The sequence below is a fragment of the Pteropus vampyrus genome, unplaced genomic scaffold (assembly GCF_000151845.1).
Source record: "Pteropus vampyrus isolate Shadow unplaced genomic scaffold, Pvam_2.0 Scaffold566, whole genome shotgun sequence".
NCBI classification, from domain to species: domain Eukaryota; kingdom Metazoa; phylum Chordata; class Mammalia; order Chiroptera; family Pteropodidae; genus Pteropus; species Pteropus vampyrus.
This window is the reverse complement of record NW_011889347.1, coordinates 1,205,846-1,227,856: the sequence shown is the minus strand read 5'-3', so window position 1 is coordinate 1,227,856 and position 22,011 is coordinate 1,205,846. Positions and strand designations below refer to the sequence as shown.

Here is a 22,011-nt window from a genome sequence, read left to right as displayed (position 1 = left end):
ATGAAAAAGAGAAGGTTTCAGGGGAATAGCATATTCACACACTTTTTCACACATAGACCTGCTCAATTCATAGAAAATGCAGCAAATACAAAGACTTACAGGCATCTAAAGGATATTTCTCAGTTTAGTAGTATAATAAAAATAAGCTGAAATATCAGATTCTCTTTATCACATTTTACTTCATTAAACGCTTTAGGAATACCCCTATTTTATATATCAAGGTTGGAAATGCTTCTTCTCAACTATCCTAAGAGTAATAATGTAGGTCTGCTGTACGTTATCTCTGGTAATGAGAAAATAACATATATTGAGATTCTTAGTTCATATGTATTGAAATACATTTAGACCAATTTAGACCAAAAAGTTCTAAATGTTTAGACGTTATGCTTAGAAGTATTTGATTTAGGACATGTTTGTATAAAACAAGTGTTTTTCAACCATATGCTTCATCCCAAACTATATTTTTCAAACTCAACAGCAATTTTTTGTTTAGGCAATAAGTACAAAAAAAATGCATTTAGAGAAGTAGATAGTAGTAACGTTTGCACAATATTGTGAATGTACTTTATGCTGCTGAACTGTACACTTTAAAATGGCAAAATGGTAAATTTTACATTATGTGTATTTTACCACAATAAAAAATACATTAAGAGATTCAGGAATTGGAGTGGAATAAAATGGCTTTTCCCTGAAGTGAGCTTCAAATCTTCTCCAATGAGTCAGGAGAGAGAATGCCACATATGACAAAGTGTTAACTTTTCTTTGAATGTTGACCTAAACCTGAACAATCTGGGAGCTATCTTTGGAGATAATTGGAAGACAACAACCACATTATAGAGAATCTAGTGCCAAAATGCCAGGATATCAAACAATGCATAGCTAGAATGTCAGGCACCCGGCCTTTGCTTCCACTGACTTATATCTAAAGCTTTGAGAAGTAGAGTTCTTGTCGGAGATACACACTCTTGATCTGGCTGTCTTGAGGGTAACAACTTAAAAACATAGACAAGATGATTTTTATGTTCCCAAAATATATCTGCAATAAGTAGAAGTACATAAACAGATATAGGGTTTGACAGGTACACTTCGTGTCTGCCCCTGGCCCATTGTAAGCTGTGACAGCACAATTAACCACAGTGGAAATGGTTACTCAAATCTGGTCCTTGGGTTTCTGCTCATACTGTAGGGAGACCCTAACTTTCCTCTACTGTTCAGCCTTCTGGCTCTTTGAGTTCCATTTCTAGCTCAGCCTTTTTTTCTACCTAAATTAATGTGTTTCTCTACTTCATGAGCTGTCCTCTGTCTCCTTACCCAAGACAGTTTGCACTAATAATAATCTTTTTTGGACCCAAAGCCTGTTCATTTCCCCTGAATCATCAGTGTTGTTGTCCATCAATTAAATCTTAACAAGTAACTAGTTATTTGCATGTATAAATATAGTCAATTGACAGAGGAAGGCAGCAACAGATGGACCACAGAACCCATAGGCTGACCCCTCCACCCCGGGGCTTTATTTTTCACCCTCACCTCCTAGCTAAACAGATGCCTAAGTAAAAGGAGGTTATCCATGAAGATACACAAATGTTTTGACTGCAAATTCGTTTCATGAAATAGTTTTAGAAGTAATCTATTTTGTATTTTTAAAGCAATATTGCTTGGATCAGAAACATAATCTTACTTCTTGCCAGAACATGTGTTTTCTGTGAGCCTAGACACCCAATTGGCTACTTTTTTTTTTTTAAACCAAGAAGCCATTTATCCTCAGTAGTAAATGCTGAAAATAAAAGTTCCAAGGACTTTTGAATCAAAGAGAATCGTATTCAAATAGATCACAACCATAGAGAATAAACGAACCTAAAATTAATCTGGTATTCTAAAGAGATCCTTTCCTGTGTTTTCTCTACCATGGCTGAATTCTAGCTATACATTGTTTGATATAAGGAATTAAAGATTAGTTCCTACCCCTAAAGTAGAGTAAATTTACATGTTTTCCCTTGTATCCCTGCTCACCACCTTTCCAGGTAACTTCTGAAGAATTGAACAGCATAATTCATGACATAATGACCTGGGCTGTGGCTACAGTGACCAGTATATTATACCCAGCCATCACAAAACATGAAGAAAGTTTGCAAAATATTACATATCCAATGCCTGACAACTCTACCCTCTCTTCAGATAGTTCGAGTTGCTGTAGTATGTGCAGTGAAACATTTCCATATAAAACAAGTAAGATGTGTCATGCAGAGCCCTGTGTGAAGGCAGATGACACGTCAATAGAGCAGCCAGCAGCACCACTAAAACCATCTTTTGCCCATAAAGAAATAAAAGTTGTGGGGAAAACGTATCACATGAAAGAACCACCTAAAATTTCTGAACCTAAATATAATGAGACCTCTGAATCCCTCACAGTTAAAACCTGTAAATCCGATAGTTACCTTTTCTCGCCAATCAAAACAGGCACAACAAAATCTAAAGATGCTACCACCGAAACAGATGGCTTAGAACATCCACTGTCTTCCAGTGAAAAAGCAAAAGCCATAAAGGAGATGCAGGAGTTAAAGAATATTTTTCTTGACTTTAAATATCACCTAAAACTGGAAATTGAGTTGATTTTAAAAAATATTTTTCATGAAATGGTGTCTGAGTTAACCCAAACCATCCCCACCCATTCCTCTGTTGCGGCCCAAACCTCGATTGACCAAACTGTCAATGACAAAAGTGACTTGCTCTCCAATGTTGATATCTCTTCAGCAGCTGCTGAAATTATGGAAAATGTGCTTGAGAAGCTACGGTCTGCAGTTGAGAAAAAGTGTATGGAGGTATTTTCACAAGAAAATATGTCAGTTCTCTTTAAATCAGATTTAACAGCCAGTGGAGAACATTTCATATCTCCAAAAGAAGAAACTTCAGAAGCTTCACTGCCTTATACTTTGGAGAACATGAATGATATTGCAGAGGATATGGTTCATGTTATTTTAGAAAAGCTGACAGCTTTCGCATCTTCTAAGCAAAATGAACTTGCTCATCTTGAAATCACAACTGGACCTGCTTATCAGCAACACAGGAAAGATCCAACATACACGTTTCTTCAAAGAGTCAGCAAAAAGAAATCCAGTGTTGAACCCGATGTAGCCACATTGATTGGTAAAGGAGAAATACAAAATCTTGTGTCAAATATTTTTTCCCAATCCTCTCTTATTGGTTATATAAAAGAAGCAATCAGCACTATACTTGGTTATATACAAAGTGCACTTAAAAATGAAAGGCTTATTGCAACTGAAGAAACAGTGATCATCCTTCAGCTAATTGATGATATCTTGTCTCAGCTACCTCGGGAACCCATGAAAACAAATGTCCAAAAGAGTAGACACCTCAGACTGAGCAGTCCTTCTGGCACTGAAGAAGAGAACAAACTCACCAGCACTATGGTAGCTAATGGTCATAGATCTGAATGCCTATTTCCACCTATTAATGTTCCTGACATGGTCTTTTATTCTGAAGATGAAAATGAAGAAATAGACAAAATTGTGGAAACTGTACTGCTTTCATCTATCAAAAACGAAAAAGCAAAGTTACAAGAACAGGTTCATGACCACTGGTTAACAAGGGAAAATGTTGGTTTTGAGTACAAAAGAAATAAGAACTTATCTACAAAGACTGCTTATCGAAACAAAGTAGCATTTCAGGATTGGAGATTAAAGACTGACATTCCAACTTTTAAGAATAAGGATCTTTTTAAGTACAAGCCATGTTTGAATAAAGACATTTTGCTTTTCAGCCAAAATGAAAAGCATCAAATACAAAAAGCCTCAGATAACATAATTACAAGTATTTTAGCACAGGTGCTCAAAGACACATATTCTGGGCCCTTTGGTCACTTAGATTATAAAAATGGTAAAGAAGCTTCACTTCTTAGCTCGGAAAAACCGCAAGATCTGTCACATCAAGAATGGATGGACCAGATGTTCTCTGTATCAGAAATCCGTAGAGTAGCTCAAGAAATTGTAGATGCTGTATTAAGAATACTTCATATAGCTTCTATTGACATTATCAGATATTCTTCACCAGTACAGCAAACTTTTCTAGATAATGCTGACATACCAAGTAAAAAGCCATTAGAATTATGGTTTAAGAGTAAAAGGAAGAAGAAATTTTTTCCTGTACTTGGTATAGAACCTACAAAAGATCCTTGGTTAGAACCTAGAGAAAGTGAATCAACATCTGAACCTATAGTTAACATTAATGAGAAGATCATTTATACAATTTTTAAGAAACTGAACTCATTTATTTGTCCAAAATTACAAAGCTGCTCCAAACCAGAAAGCCATGCTGCCCATTTGAAGCCTGCACTTGACAGGTTTTACTCTCACCTTAGTGCTTACACAACTAAAGTAGTAAAAATTGTTTTGGATGTTATCCAGAAAGAATTAAAACACAACGAGAAAAATCTAAATCTTAGGAAGAGCGGACATCCCAAGAACTTTATAGATACAGGATTTTTTTCTGACACTGAAAAAGAATTAGACTCTGTCATCACAACACTAAATAATGACATTATGGCAAGTTCATTAGCAACTTGTATTTGTGAAGTGCTAAGTGGAAATACAGATACAAGCAATGTTCTATTCCCTTCAGATAAGTTAAGATCTAAAATATCATATGGAACTATTGACATTGATCAACAAAAACTTTTGCCTTCTCATTGTCCTCATATGCAAGAGGAAGTTCACAAATGTCCCAGATTGCAAGTGTTAGATAGAATTGGAGGTACGTTATATGACATGTTACGTGAGCTCATAAGAGACCGTCCATATTCTCCCCTTTCTGATGAGCAAAACAGAGACAGGATCAATGAGAATTTGAGAAAAAACATTCCATTGCAGTCTAATATTCAGCTCATTTCTCATACAATTCTAGAAGATATCATTATAAAATTATGTAGTGTGGAGATGGATCACATTTTCACAAATTCAGAATTTAAAACTATCTCAGAGTATATTGATACTGACAGTCTATCTTTTGCTTTGCTCATTGAGGAACTGAGCAGATGTTCTGACATAATCTCCAGCATGATGTCCACTGTGATCCAGCCAGATAGTCAAGAGGTGACTAACAACAAGGGAAATACTACTGCCCCCAAAACAGGGACCACAAAAGAAAAATACCTAAATAAACTGAAAGTTACGGCTTCAGATATCCTTGAAATGGTTTTTGCTAAATTAGAGGGGTTTGCCAATAGAAATTTAGAAACTCTGGGTACTATAATCAATGGAAATAAAAAGAGCAGCAAGACATACTGGAAAAGTCAAAGTACCAACGTTTGTGCTAACACACATGAGAAACGATTGCAGTCTGCTTTATATGTGCATGCAAAGAAAGTATCAAGTACTATTTTGAAGGCTATTCAAACCGAATTAAGTGTGAGCTTGCCAGATTTGGAAACATGTGTAAGCAAGCCACTACGAGAGAAACAAATGCTTAAGAAAGTAGTCACTTTAATTTTAAATGCAATGCCTCCAGACATGTTTAATGAAACTGAACCAGAAGAGAGAGGCATTGAAAATTACAGATATAGGCCAACCTATGGAAATTTTCTTCCTGGAGGAGCTGACCCAGAGTCATATCCAGAAGATCCTGTGGATACAGAGAAAGAAAATGCTGGTGAACAAAAACCACCAAAAGAAGAAATTAAAACAGATTCTCTTAATCAACAGGAACTAGAAAGAACATTTAAAAAAAATGAGGTAGAAAAACTCAAAGAGCCACAAAATTTCCCAGTTGTGCCCATTATAAGAAATATTTTGAATGAAATTTTTCAGAATAATTTAATTGATCAAATAAATGTGATTCCTTTCCTTCAATCCCATTTATGTGGCATTCCTCATGCTGGTGATGAACCAGTTGCTCAAATAGTTGTTCAATCCCTGGATAAAACAATGGATCCTTTAGTGTCTGAAGCAGATGTAACCGTTGTTGCAGATAATGTTGTTAGAATCATATTTCAAAAACTTTATTCTACTGCCATAACAGATAGAAATGCAAATGAAAATAGGTATAACACTATCACCTTTCCAGAAAATATCTCTTTCTCCGAACATACAAGCGGAGGAAAGTCCTCTGTTTATTCTACCATATTGGACAGAAGTCCAGGTACACTTCAGTCCACATTCAGTAGTGGTAAACTGACCAAAATAAGTATAGTTGAAGATATCATACAATCAATATTAACAAATTTAGAGGCATTTGCTACTTCCAAAGTAAAAGCTCTCTTTTGTTCTCATATCAATTTCACAAGTCCAATGGCTTTACCTTCACAGTGGGATGAAACTGCTTTAAGCCAATCTTGGTTCTCAACCAAAGAATCACATTCTGATGATCAAGTTACCTGTTGCTCAGTTTATCATGATAAGTCAGGACAAACTACCTCTGTCTGTCAACTAACTGCCTCTAAATTAAATATATATGCAAGAGAAGTGGCTAGACAAATTTTACAAGGGATAAAACATAAGTTAGATAAAGAAATAATAAGTCCTTTCTTAATTCATGATGTTGCGGTTTCTGAAAGTATTCCAACTCAGATTAACACAGTGTTAGATAGTATGTCTACTAAAGGTAAATATGAAAAAAACATATTTGACAGAGAGATTGATCCAGATTGGTCAGAAGATATTGTAGAAAAGCTGTTCAATAAAAGTGATTATCGAAACAAACTTCAATTTCAAATACTAGATACCATTGAGGCTATCTTAAGTGACATCTGTGAGAAAACAATAGAAGAGAATAATCTCCCATTTGCTGCATCCACTGTTAAGTGTAATGTAAATGGGAGATATTTAGAAGCAAATTCTGAAGTAGACCCAGAGTGTAAAAATAAGGCTATTCCAATGCTTTTAGTTCCTAAGTCATGTGTTGCTATAATTTCCAGCGATATGGTGAATATTGTTCTTCAAAATCTCACTTCTGCTGTCATGCTTGGCATACATGCAAAAGATTCTATTTCTCTGAGATTTCCCCTGATGTTTTCTGATGAATTTCCTGCAGCAGAGCATCAACGACCTCCTGTTATGGACTCAGTGAATGAAAGGAAAAGGGATAGATTTCCATTTAAAAGAAAGGGAAGATATGTACAGCTGAAATCAACTTATTCTGATGATAACCAGATGACTGTACTTCAGAACCAAGACACCAAGAAATCTGCTCCTGACCCATGTGAGGAAAATGCTCACTTCATTACTGAAACTATTTTGAATAGATTAAAATCTTTTGCCACAGAAAGAATAGATTTGATATTTACTCTTGGTACTCAAGCAAGAGAAAAACCATATGTTGGCCCAGAATTTACAAATTGTAAACAAGATGGCATCGTATTTCTTGAATCAAACCAAATGCCAGCAGATGTGAATATCTTGAAAATATCAACAGCTAAAACCATTCTCAGTCCAGAGGTCTCAGATGAGACACTTGCTAATTACGGGGGAAATCATCGACCTAAAATCCAGATATCACAGGCTAGTCTTAAGGAATATGCTAATATAATCGCCAGTACCATTTTGGTGCTTATAAAAAATGATGTAGACCTAGAAATCCAAAAGATGTATTCATGTCCCAATAAGAATTTATTTCAAGAAAATATCATTACAAGTGAAACTGTGAACAACATCTTAAAGAGTTTACATGATAAAATATCTCTAAAGGGAAGCAGTGTTTACTCAAAGCAGAACCCTAGCAATTTTAGGCAATTACAAAATGAAAAGTTGCCAAGTCAAAGAAAAATGCAAGGCAACATTGAACTGTCTACTTTTTCAAAATACCCAGATCAAAACCAAGTTATAGCAGAAGCTGAAAATCTGAGAAGGGTTTTGGAAGAAATGTTTAGAAATGGAGAATCTAGACGGAAAAAAATGACTGCTTTAAGTACAGTTAAGGGAATTTTAAAGAAGGTGTATCGAAGGGTAATAGAAAACATAGACCACTGTCCTCCATTGGACAAACTCCCCCACTTTACATCTGATTCTAAAATTAAAATAGCAGCAGCTCACAAAAAAACTTTGCAGTCACATATAAGCAGTGTTGCAGATGACATAGTTGAAAGTGTTTTCAGAAAAATGTTCTCCATAGTTATATCATCCTTCTGTGATAACAATGAGACCAGGGGAGAATTGAAAGCATCTGGAAGTAATGAATTAGTGATAAATCCATCGTGCTCTAGGGTACTGAAAAAAGCAGAAAAAAGAAGTGTTCTTCCTGAACATGTGATACCAAAAGTTTATCCTCAAGCAGGCATTAGAAGTGTCACTTCATCGGAAAACACTTTACTGCAATTTTCTCCACTGCGAGTGGGTCAAGAATTGGTCCGAAAGGTTCTTAAAAAGATCACAAATTTTGCTTTGATGAATCTAGAAGAGAGTTTGAACCCTAAAGGTCAGTCTGATAAAATGCAATCCATGAGGCCATACAGTTCTAAAGCTAGCTCCAAGAGCAGTCCTAAGGCAAGTTTTAAAATAGATCTTGAAATAAAATCAAAAGTTACCTATTTCTCTAAATTTGGTACAAAACCACAGTTAGGGCCTAGTGGTGCGAAAGCCAAAAACAAGGCCAATTTAGGTCCCGGGAAGAAGACTCTAAAAGGCAGCAGGTCCAAGACTGCCATTGGGCTGCCGCACCTGCTTTCAAAAGGGGATGCCAAAAACTCCTTACTGAGAACAAAACTCCCCATTGCAGAACTAAAAATGTATGCCAAGGATATAGTAAGTAATATACTAGAAACAATTCTGAATGCATTTCAAAAGGTAAGGCAAAATAGGGCAATGGTAAATGTAAACACTTTACCTTCTGAACAAATTGTGACAGCAAGTGAAATAGTTAATGCAGTTTTGCAAGGATTATGTGCTACAAAGAACAATTTGCCCAACCCAATAAAAGGCTCATACTTAGATGATTGCAAACTTCCACAAAGGAATTTTAGTAAAATCTCTCTTGCAAATCCAGAAACCTCTTTCTCTTTGGAGAATGTTTCTTCACAGCTAGAAAAAATCTTTCCTAAAGAAAATATTTTTAAACAAATGTTTGATAAATGGCAAACAGAATCAAATGACAGGGAAAATGAAAAATATAAGCTATTGATGATAGCTGAGACTGTTTTGAATGAAATTTCAATGAAAGCAAAAGAATTAAAACAATCTGTTTCACTTTTAAATTTGTCACCTCTTGAAGCTCATAAAAACAAATACCATAATTTTGAAAGAGCTGCTTCTAGAGCCGAGGGGTTACAAGCACAAATTAATATATTTGGCCAAGAAATTGTTGAAAAGCTATTTGAAAAATTAGAGTTGTGCTTCTTGACTCAGATGTTAATAACAGATAGTAAAGAAACACTAGTAAGCAAGAAAGAAACTACTGCTAGAAGTAAATGTCGTTCCTTAAGAACAAAGAATCTCAGTAATGTTCCAACTTATAAGACAAAATTGAAAGATAAAAAATCTGAGGGCTGTAGCCACCAAATTGCTCAAGAGATCATGGAAGGGGTTCTGAATACCTTAGAGTCATTTGCAGACCTACAGTTTAAACATGTCTCTACATATGCTTTTTCTGAAATCGTGAAAATACCTATTGAAAATTTTGTTGCTGTGCAACAGAAATCATTAATGAAAACAATATTGCCCAAGTTAAAACCACTGAGTAAGTTTCCTGATGAATCTGAATCAATCAGTATGGTTTTTCAGGAAAACCTACAGAATACTCTTCAACATCTTCACTCATTCTATTCAGAACTGTTTACTTATACTGCTAATACTGTCAACGGCATGCTTGGTATAATTAAGATCACTCTAGATAAAGAAAAATGCCAAATGGAACCATCTTCAATTAATGTATTTAAAGAAAACATTATAGCAAGTCAGGTCATCAGCACACTGATGGACCAGTGTACTCATTTCTATGAGTCGATGAGCAAAAGTCATCTAAATGAAAACCTACTCCAAGGAGCTGAAAATGCGTACACTATTAATTGGCCAGAATTTGCAACCAGGATGGGAATGTCTACTTCAGAGTCAAACAGAGTTAGCTGTGGGGATGATCCTCCACAGAGCCCTGGTTTGATGTTTTATTCACAGGAAAATATGAAAATAAAAGACAAGCCTTCCCCAAATCCACCTTTGTATGCCAGATACTCTGAAGGAGCTATAAATCAAACCATGGAGCCAATGGAAGAGCTCAAATCAGAACTTAAACCATCATATTCTAGAACTAAAGCCCAAAGCCTCAGTCATTTTGATCAAGCCATGAAAGGAAGTAGCTCTCTCCCGGAAGGCAATGTCTTACAAAGTCTGTCTCAGAAATCCAGTGACTCTACGCAAGCAGCATTTGAGCACCTCATGTCCTTCAGAAAAATGGAAGGTGAAAATCAAAGAGTACTTCACTATGAGCCTCCCAAACCAGTTGTTAAGCCAAGCCCAGTACAGACAACTGTTTCTCCACTCAAAATATGTTTAGCTACAGAAAATATCGTCAATACCATGCTGTTAAATTATGGCCTTCCATGTCAAACCTTGCACACTAATGAAAGTATAGAAACAATGAAACCACTTTTTGTATCAAAGGAGAAGCCTTTGTCTGTAACGTCTGAAGAACAAAAGGATGAAAAAAGCTTGTTTAAAAAATGGGGGAAACGAACCAGCCACAAAACCAAAGAAAACATCAACCTTGTAGCAAGTGGAGAAGATTTAACTTTACTAGAAAAGTGGAAAAATAAATACTATAAGTCAGAGAAAATAGCAACTCTCGAGGAGGCTGAAATTACTTCTTTTGCAGATCAGGAACTAGGACCCCATGAAATCCATCTGGTAGCAAGATATGTTACTACATCTGTGGTCATGCATTTCAAGAACTTTGAAACCAGAGGTGAGTAAAGGATAACTTATAAAGACTTTGACATCATTTTGGGGGGGGGGGGCGGTCAATGATAATTTTAAGAGTTTTGTTTTTAAATACCCAAGAAACTACATTCCCTGCTTCTCTGAAAATAGCCTTGATTTGGAGTGCCTTTTTATCTACTTGTATGTTTTTCAACTGGCCACTATGCTAAAAAAGAAAAAAAAAATACACATTTACACAATTTTTTCTATCTACAAATGAGATTAAATGAGCATAAATTAAAGGGGGATGTTTTAGTTGGGCATGAGGTATGACTATGAAATGATAAGACCAGTTCTCTTGCTTGGGACATACAACTGCTCTAAAGGCAATTCCCAAGCAAGTTCCAAGAGGGTCTTTTTTTTTTTTTTAAGTTCTTTTCCAAAGACTTATTAACATTAAAGTCAGACTTCATGCATAGTTAATTGGCTATAAAGTAATGATCCAACTTCTTTTTAAGGTATATAGTCTTTGCAATCATTGATGATAGGATTTATAAGAACAGTGGCATTAAAACTTCTTGTTCTGTTCTTGTTCCAGTGTTCTGACTTAAATTCTTTTTAGATATAATACTCTAAAACCATGCTTACGAATATGATATTTTCACTCCATTTCTATGAATGCTCACATGTGTATATTAGGTGCAACCATATAAAATAGTCATTTTTGTAATGTCTAAAACTATCAAACATCAGCAGTTTCATTTGGTTCAATTTATTATATACTATATAGTCCCAAACTGGATAATTCGCTGAACAGCTGAAAATGTTTCATAGAATTTTATGAAGTCTCTAGCTATCACTGGAATCACTCTAGGACATTGCAATGCATTTATCTGCCCCAGGATTTTCATGTTCTTAAAGCAACATAGCTATCGAGGAAGAAACCAGAACTTAGAGATTTGAATTCTACCGGGCTATTTTCTTTACTTCCCTGCTGAAATAAAGATTCCACAGATGAGAAATAGAGATTCAAAAAAACTCAGTTCCTTTCTTGACTAGAGTTTTCTATTTCTTGAGTGAGGTACACCAAGGTGAAATTCATATAGAAAATATTGCCAGTATTTTGAATAGTCAACATTTTCCCTTAATGCATGCTAAAAATAGCAATATGTTCTGTTTTAAGGTCCTCTTGATGAAAAAGTATCTATTGCTTCCCCACTGTTAAAGAAAAAATATGAATCAAAACAGCCAAGAAGCATAAACAGTGATTCTTCACTTAATCAATTTTGTGAACATCTCACTGAATTGGTTATTTTGTATATAATTTCAAGCATTTCTGATTGCACTGAAGATGGTGGAACAAAACAGAAATCAGCGGAAAACCAAGATGAAACTTTTAGAAAGGTTATTTTAGTTCATTCTCAAGGGTTTGAGAGCCACTCAGTTTCTATCAGAGAACTTGCTTTAAGCATTTCTGAAAGAATTATTCGAATCCTTTTTAATAGTGATATTTTAAAGGCAGACATTACACAAATGGTTTCTGTGAAGACAAAATATATTTACTGCCCAAGAGTAGCTGTGGCTGACTTCAACAATCTCTTTAAGGATCTCTTAATAGCAGTGTCCCATGTTCTGTCCAAAGAAATAGGATTAAGTCATCAGCCTGACAGCAAAGGAATAAAGAAATCACTTTCTATGCTTAAAAGCCATAGTCTGCCCATCTGCAACAAAACCCAAACTATGAAAAGACAGACAGGCTCCAGAGGTTGGAAATCAGCTCCTACTCACCAAATTAATCAACTACTACAGAAAAATAAACTAAATTCTCTGGCATGTAAGTTAGGCACTCTGGTTGATAGCCTAAAAACTCATGAATCCAAAGAAGTAGTCAATAAAATTTTCAATATTGTTTTCAATTTGTTTTTGCCAGATGAATGCCCAAATTGGGATATGGATTCTGGTAAAAAGGCAAGAAAAATATTCCTATCTTCAGGTGACCAGCAAAATCATAGAATATCTAAAAATTGCCAAATGCTCTCCCCAAAATCAGTTTTTCTTCCGAACGTTGTATGTGAAAAACTTATTAGAATACTTTTGGAAGAATGTACAACCAATAGTTTCCTTATGAATGGTCCTCTTTCTGATGAAATACCAGCAGAACATCAACTATTCAATATACTTCAAAATGTAGAGGATTATTGCAGGGGAACAATGGACTATGGCTCATCATTTGAAGAATATGACATGTCAGGCCTTTTGGAAAATCAGTCAGGAATAGATTATGAATCTATGCTTAGTATTATTTCCCATATCTTGGTAAAATCTTTAATGGAAAAACTGTCGAGTGGTATACAGAGGCCTCTCAGAAGTCCACCTTTTACAAACAAGCATTTAACATATAGGACAAGAGAGAGTTTTCCTAGTTCTCCAAAAACAAGAAGGCCAGAATTAAAAGAATCGAGACAGAGTAAAGGCTCTGTAAGATCCATGAGTTATGACAATCAGCCTTGGACATGTAAAAAGGAAGTGAATGCCACAGTCATTCTTAATATGCAGCATCTAGGAGGCATGAGCACAAGAGTTTACTCTGCCACATTTCTAGAGGAAATAATTGCAGGCATTTTTCTTAATCTTTCCATCTCATTACAGAGGGAAAACGTAAACATCACTGAAGCCCAGCTCAATGAGATGAATATATTAAATGTCAAATCCGTGGTGAATGAGTTTAATAATGTTCGAGTCACTGTTTTACGGGATGTTGAAGAAAGAACATGTTTTCCACCAATCCATAAAGAAACTGTTAGCAAGATTGTTGACTCCATTTATAATGATGTTTCCTGGGAATATGTATTGCAAGTTACCTGTGGCGATCATCTGGTACATGCTACCACCTCAATAGCAGAACAGATAACTAGCGGCATATTGAAAGAGAGTGTAGATTACCAACTCCCATTGTGCTTTGTAGGAAAGCTCATGCCTAATTCATATTACCCTCTTAAAGCTGAAAATATACTGCAGAAACTTCAAACGAACCTGAAAGAACTTAATTATCATGGTCAACATTCAACAGGCTATACTACCATGTTATCACATTCATTTTTAGAAGATGTCATCAGAAGGCTATTATCTCAGCTCATTCTTCCACCCAGCAGAGCTTCATCCTTGGGGAAGAAATACTTAATGCCTTCGGATTTTAAGGAGATATCCTCCTGTATAATAAATAAGGTTTTATTAGCCATTTCAAAGCATAAGATCTGGCTCACTAAATATGATTATCAATATCTAGATACAGAAGAAAGCCTTCAAAATATGGTGGAGTGTATTTATAATAATATTTTGCAGATGTCTGACTCTCTTGTGTCAATACAGGAAGGTATAGTAAGCCAAAGCCCGATTATGGTTGACCGAATGGCCAGTCTCATTATTCAAGAGATTATTGAAAATCATCTTCAACCTTTTTTGTGTAGAGAGGGCTTACCTCATTCAGCAACTTCATTGGATGAAATATCAAATATGATTAAAGAGGTTCTCAGTGAAGTCACAGAGTCACACAGACCCCAGAAGCCATCACTAGGTATGGACTTTTTTCCTAATGCATTTGTAGAAGAAATTGTTGCCAGACTATTATTAAAGGTCTTTAATCCAAAATGTAACACTGACTGCGAACTGGATAAGATGACACAAAATATAGTAAACTCAATAAATAATCATTTTAACAAAGCTAAAATCTGCATTCTTCGTGATGACCAAGCGCAGTCTTTCCCCACTATAGACACTGTGGATGAACTCGTCAATTCAGTTTACGAAAATGTTTTGAAACAGCATGGGCTGAACCCTCAGTTTGATAATCAAGAACTCAAAGACAGTGATATTTTTGCAGAACATATTACCAATTTAATTGTAGCAGCTATTTCTGATTATCTTTCTCATCCACTGTTTTCTGGGGGTTTGTCAGCTTCTTATGCTACTGCTAAAGCAGAGAACATCATTCAGAACATCTTCAGTGGCATCAGTGAATCTACCAAGTCAAGCCAGCATTTGTCTCCATATAACACCTTGCCACCATACACGGTTTTAGAAGACATAATCAGAATATTATTACCTGGAATCTTTCCTTCTGCATCTAACATGATTCCAAATAGCAAAACTCCAAAAGATAGATCAGAAATTAATTGCTGTGAAATGTCTTCAAAGCTAATCAGTGATGTTAGAATGAGAATTTCCCAACATGAAATTCAATTTTCAAAAGATGAAGAAGAAATCAAATTTGTTTATTCAGAGGATGATGTTCAACATCTCGTTGATTCTGTATTCAGAAATATCTTGCAAAACTCAGGGTCTCAAGAAGCAGTTGAGCACAATATCACAAGCAGTAACAATGTTCTTATTGATAGAATAGCAGGTTTTATCACTAAAAATATCTGTCAACAACATCTTCACCCATTTATGTATGGAAGGTCATTACTTCCTCCATCATATACATACTTTGATGATGCAAAAAGGCAACATTATTTCGCCAGTGTTTACTCCTCACCCTTTTTGGAAGATGTGATCTCTTGGGTTTTAAGTAAAATATTCCACCAAGTGTTAAGTACTGTGCAAAGAAAATCAGTAAGAGATTTGGAAAAAGAACTATTGGAAACAGCTGAAAACCTCATATATTCAATAACAGAAGAATTCTCAAAAGCTCAAGTTAGCATCCTAGAAAATGCTAAGGAGCAATTGAGTTTGCCACCAGTAGATAGGGATATAGTGATCAAAATTGCTGACATGGCATATAACAAAGTGTTACAAGAATATGAACAGGAACCTGATCAAGAATTTCTCAGTGACACAAAGACATTGGCTGCGAGAGTAACTAAAATTATCCTGGCTGAAGTTTTCAACTTCCAAATTCATCCAGATTTCGTAGCAAAGCTACCTTTTAGATCACATTCAAAACTCAATGCTGATGTTTTGATAAAGAGAGTTCATTATGCTATTTGTAAATCAAGAGTCCAAAGACGGACATATACCACCATATTGTCATATACACATTTGGAAAAAATAGTCACTCGAGTTTTATGCCAGATAAGTTCATTGAACTACAGTGTACAAGAGTCGGACCTTTTGCAGTCAGACTTTAGTGACACAGTTGTGAGACAGACTGATGAAATCATGTCGATAATTTCTAAACATGCAATATGCATTATTAAACATGGAAATGAAAACCAAAATGTGATTTCAGAAAAAGATATTCAGGCTATCATCAATGCCATTTATACTGATATTTTTCATTCAAATCTATACCAGTCTCTTATAAAAGATAAAAAAAGCATAAGTAATATACCTGTTACAAAAATAGCAAGTTATATAATAAAAGAAATATTTAACCATCATTTTGAGTCATTTTTATCTGGAGGTAAAACTCTTCCTTCAAATACTTATCAACAGAAAGCAATAGATCCTAAAAAAAGAGAACTATCTTTCATTGTAAATTCAGCTGTCTTTTGGGAGGAAGTAATTTCTGAGCTTTTATGCAAAATCCTTTATATATTCTCACATAATGTCGTGGCTGGCGAAAACTCACATAAAGCAAAAGCCAGCATTACTGACATTGTTACAATATTAGTAAAATCAATTGTGCTGGAGTTCACCACATCACAAATTTTAGTTGCTGACCACTTAGATGAAAATCTGTTATTTTCAGAAAGATATAAAGAAATGATTAAAAAAATGGTCAACCTAATTTATGAAAATATATTAGATGAGTATAAATCTCTGATTCATATTTATAGAGCTATTCAAAGTGATGCTGTCGCTTTTGGGAAAAAAATATATTATTTGCTGTTAGAAGAAATATATGATTATCAGGTGGAGTCATTACTTTTGGGAGAATTAGCAACTTCTTCCTATTCCTCTCTCCAAGATGAAAACATCATCAGAAATGTGCTCAACACCATCAACAATGATAGCCATGTCTTGCCATCATGCATTACTCTATTGCCTCGTTCCCTTTTAGAAGATATGATTTACAAGCTTCTAGGATATATATTTCCTTCACCTGAAACTAAAAATGAACTAAACAAGAAAGAAGTGCCACCAGACTATGAGTTTGTGAATGCAGCTTCAAAACTGACTAATGAGATTATAACAGAAATTTCTGAACATGAGATTAGACTTGCTACAACAGAGGAACATGTGGGAAGTATGCAATTAGGGGCAATTGAGAACCTCGTAGACTCCATATGTAACAATATTATGAAAAAACTTAAATTTGAAAATGAAGCACAAAAAGATCCATGCAAAAAGGGAGGCTCATTCCTTGGTAGAATAGCTGGTTTCATTATGAAGGAAATTGTGGACCACCATCTGCAGCCATTTTTACATGACGAAGAGTCATCTCCCAGTGACTTACCTCAAAACAACTATGGAATTGAACTCTTGAATCCTAGTAAAGAAAAAATACAATCCTTGCCACAAGCTTCTGTGTATTCTGCTACATTTTTGGAAGATATCATAATTGATCTTGTTCACAAATTTTATATTCTCCCAAGTATTGCTGAAGATCCTAAGGACAAAGAGATATCGGAAAGAGACCTTGTGGGCATGGCTACAAAATTTGCAAGTGCCCTGGTAGGGGAATTTAGAAAAAAAGAAATTAAAGTTCTAGCAAATGTTGAAGAAATGTTTTCATTTCCACCAATAGATAAAGAGACGGTCAATACAATATCTGATTCTGTGTATGATGAGCTCATAGCAATGTATGGATCTAACACTGTTCAGAAAGATGATAGAAGTGGCATTGTTATAGAAATGATTGCTGCTTTAGCCAAGAAAGCAATTTCCGCTTTCAGTATTCAACCACTTTTTTCAGCAGACTGGTCTTCCACCTTCTTTACATTTCTAGATGTGGATAACATCATCCAAAGAGTTCAACACCTACCCTACAAAACCTTTACAAAGATAAACAGAAGCTTGATGAAGAACCCAGTTTTTTCACTAGAACAATTATCTACACTTACTCCTGTAACCTCAGGCATGAAAGACAAAATGGACACTTTGGAAATAGGTAGAGGAATAATTAATGGAAAAGAGAATTTCAAAAAGGAGTGTACATCAATGAAAACAGGCGGCATCTACAAGCCAATATGTACCACTGTAATAACTAACACCATGAAAAGCAAAGTAACTACTCTAGCATCAGGGCTAGTTAGAGATGTGGGAAATAAAAAAAAAGGGAGTAAAAAGGGAAAAGAAAGTTCAATTGGAAAAGATAATGAGAAGACATCAAAAGTTACTTCTCCAACAACCACTGTAGAAAGTAAAGATACTCAGGGGCAAGATTTGAGTACAGCACTTACAAAGAATGAAATCAAGAAGAACAACAGTTTGGCTAGAAAAGATGAGAAAGGGCGAGGCGATGAGGTATACCAATGTCTTTCACCAGCTACTGATAATACAAAAAATAAGAAGGTTATCCTGGAATCAGATTTGAAAACAGATGATAAAAAGAAGAGTGACAAGAAAAGAGAAAATTCATTAGAAAAAGAGGACAGACCTTTTGAATTACTATTTCTGAAATCCAAGGTGAGAAATAGAGAGATTCAAGAGAAGAGAGATTCTCTAGCTTACCAAGTTATAGATGACAAACATATCTTACATCCTAAACATGTCCAAAATGTCACTGAAAGCATTTACAGGAACATTTTAGAAATATCTTCTTTCCGAGGACCAGTCGATGATTCAAAATCCCCAAATCCTCCAGGTGATAAAACAGCATATGTAACTCAAGCACATGGCAAGGATTTTGCCCAGCCTGTTTCTATGAATTCAGCTAAACAAAATATTCCTACAGAAGAGGAAGAGAATGAAAAAAGTAAAGAGATTAAAAGTAAGCCTAGTAAACCAGACAATCCTCAGAACCCATCAGAAAATAGCTCCGGGATTTTTCCTGCTAACTTTTTAGAAGATGTTATCTCTGAAATAGTCAAAAAATTGATTTTTTCTCCCTCACCAGGCACAGATGATGCCTGTCAAAATGTAACCAATAATGTAAATGAAGCTGAGCTCTATGACACAGCTATGAAACTGATTGATTCTCTGATAAAGGAGTTTTCAGATGCTCAAATTAAAGTATTAAACTCAGATCAGGGAAGTCAGTTCCTCTCATCTGCAGATAAAGTTTCATCAGTTCATAAAGTACTCAGGCAAAAAGAACTGTCTGTGGATAAAGCACCTCTCAAGAAAAAAGTAATCATGAATAAAATAACCCCCATACATAAAATGGCACCTGCAATTAAAACACCTTTTTTAAATGAGGTACCTTTTGTGACTAAAATACCATCAATCGACAAAATGTTGGTCAATAAGATTGTTCATTCCTCTATATGTAATATTTTGCAGGAATATAGATCTCAGGACTCCATTTGTAAGGATATAAATAGTAATGGTGAAAATTTAGCAAGAAGGCTAGCTAATGCAGTAATAGAAGAGATTTTTCAGCATCAGCTAAACTTGCCTTTTGGTGATGAGGTTCCAGCTTCAGTATGTTTGCCTCTAGAATCTAAGGAGGTTATGAAAAAGGTCCATAAGGTGGCCCAAACAGCCTGCAAACAATGTCAAACATCTTCACCATATATCATAATGTTGCCTTATGAATTTTTAGAAAGTATAATTTCTTCTCTTCTATCAAAAATTTTCTCAAGAGTAGCCAATTCTAAAGCAGAAACATCTGAGGATAATTTATACTCAGAACTGGATTTCCTTCAAACGAAGTTAGTAAGTACAATTGTGACAGAGATCTCCAAAAATGAAGATATGATTATACAGTATGTAGAATCCTTACATCCTAATGATAATGAAATTATTCAATTGGTAGTTCAGACTATTTATAATAATCTTTTGCCACAATTTGGATCTCAAGAGTGCATACAAAATTGTGTCAGCAGTGGTTGCAAAATCCTTTCTGAAACCATAGCTAATTTAGTTGTGCAGGAAGTGGCTGGCAATCAGTTACAGAACTATTTTTCTGGAGAGCTAACACCGCATCAGTGTACAGAAGTTGACAGTCTTGTTGAAAATATCCTGAAAGATGTTATCCAAGCCAATGAAGTTCCCCAGCCTCAACCATCATGGGCTTTCAAACTGCCCTATAACATAATAGAAGAAATTGCTGTAAATTTTTTGTCAAAGCTTTTATCTATGTTTCCAAAAACGGATAAGGAACAAAATAGTTCTCTAAATACCGAAATGCAAAAATTAACCTCAAAAATCTTAAGTTCTTTCCAAGAATATATCTGTAAAAGTCAGATTACAGTAGTACCAAAGGCCAAAGAATCATCCACAATATCATTAGCAGACAGTGCAACTATTGAAAAAGTAGTTACTTCTGTTTATAACAGTGTTTTAAAGCACTCTGGCTCCCATATTTCAATGTACAAAGACTTAATGAGTAAGAGCAATGTTCTCTCTGATATAATAGGATTTTTAATGGTGAAAGAAATCTCCAATTCAGAATTTCATCCTCAAATAGAGGAAGGAGCATCAAGTTCAGAGTTAGTTCTGGAAGCTGTCAAAATTATGGAAAAAGTAGTTAAGATTATGGATGATCTTAAATTGAAGAAAAAGCCTTCATCTGAAAAAGAAGTTATGTTAGATGCCAAGTTTTTAGAGGAAATACTGGCCTTGTTTTTGGCAAAACTGGTTACGTTGTCAAGTACCTCAAGTGAAGATGCTAAAAACTTATCAAAACCTGAGTTAAATAAAATTGCATCTCAATTGACAAAATCCATGACAGCTGAAATTTCCAGAAATAACACTGTTATAGCTGCTAATCCTAACACTGTTATAGCTGCTAATCCTGAAGAAAAAATTTTAAATCTAGAAAGTATAGAAATTATTTCTCAGATGGTAGACTCTGTTTATAATCATGTATTAAAACAATCTGGAACTCATGAAGAACTTTACTATGACATGCAAAGTACAAAAAACATACTTCCTAAAGAGGTGGCTTCTTTAATTATTGATAAAGTTTCAAATTGTCCATCAGAAAAAATTAGCCCAAAAGATTCACATGCTGATCTCTTTGGCGATCTGGATGTTGGTCGAATTGTTGAAAAGGCACAAGAGCATGCTGTTAAAATTGAGCCTGAGCCAGAGCAAAAAGAATTAGATCAAGATTTAAGTGAAGAGAAACTTTCAATTAAAATAATTCCTCACTGTGGGAAACAACCAATCATCATTGATCCAGACATTGTTTCAGAACACTTAGGAGTCATTTCTATAAAAACGCAATCTCTTGAGAAAATGCAGACAGAGTGTTTAGCTAGAACTGGACATAGCATCGAAGAATTGAGAAGATTGTCAATAAGTGGAAAGAGTTACTCAATAGACTCACCTGATTCAGGAAAGAAAAAGAAAGAAAGACGCATCTCATTGGACAAGGCTGGACGACTGAACATAAAGCCATTAGAGGTAAGTGCAAAAGACTGATGAAAAAAAGATGAATAGTTGTTGAGACTTGTTTGTCCTTATATGATTTCCTTCCTCATGTAGGTCTGCAGGAATGCATTTGTAAAACATGGTCAATTTTCTCTTGCCCAGCCCAGTAGAATTGGACACTCTGATTCTTCGAACACAATTCTCTGTTTTCCTAGGACTTACTCAATCAGTGGCAGTGTGGCTCAGTGTAAAGGTGGCAGACTAGTTTCCATTAGCCAGTCAGTCTGAACTGTCATTTCTTATAGAATGGAAATGCCCTTAACAGCAAACAAGACTGATTGGAATTGTAGTTCTCATTTGGCAACTCAGAAGAAATACAATTTTTACAGTCTCCACAGTTCTTTTTCATGGATACATACATTATCATAGTATTATATGAGTCCAAAAGAGTCAGTTAGAATCTCAGCTAAACCAGGCTCTATTAGAGACTGAAATCCTCAAACTTAAGGTTCTACAGTAGCAGTTTTTATTTAGCAACCTTCATCGACAGATAACAGACTGCAAGCTCTTTAGAGTTCATTCGTTTTTTATTTCACTTTCATTACACAACACTTTCTCAGTTACCCATACTTTTACATTCTCAGGACATACCCAGTTTCTTTCCTCTTCTACCCTTGTCCTAAACTTGGTTGTCTCCATGCTGCTATTTTTATAAACTAGTTTCTGTGCAGTCGTC

General features: G+C 35.2%; 1 protein-coding gene across 1 annotated transcript in view; it reads left to right on the top strand.

Moving 5' to 3' along the window:
• The window catches only part of LOC105308327 (fibrous sheath-interacting protein 2-like), a 97,621-nt gene that overhangs the window by 55,196 nt on the left and 20,414 nt on the right, over nucleotides 1–22,011 (top strand). Inside the window, exons 10-12 of the mRNA XM_023525498.1 lie at nucleotides 2,022–8,425; nucleotides 8,483–10,899; nucleotides 12,037–21,308. Of these exons, the coding sequence (XP_023381266.1) occupies nucleotides 2,022–8,425; nucleotides 8,483–10,899; nucleotides 12,037–21,308 (18,093 nt within the window). The remainder of the gene's footprint in view (nucleotides 1–2,021; nucleotides 8,426–8,482; nucleotides 10,900–12,036; nucleotides 21,309–22,011) is intronic.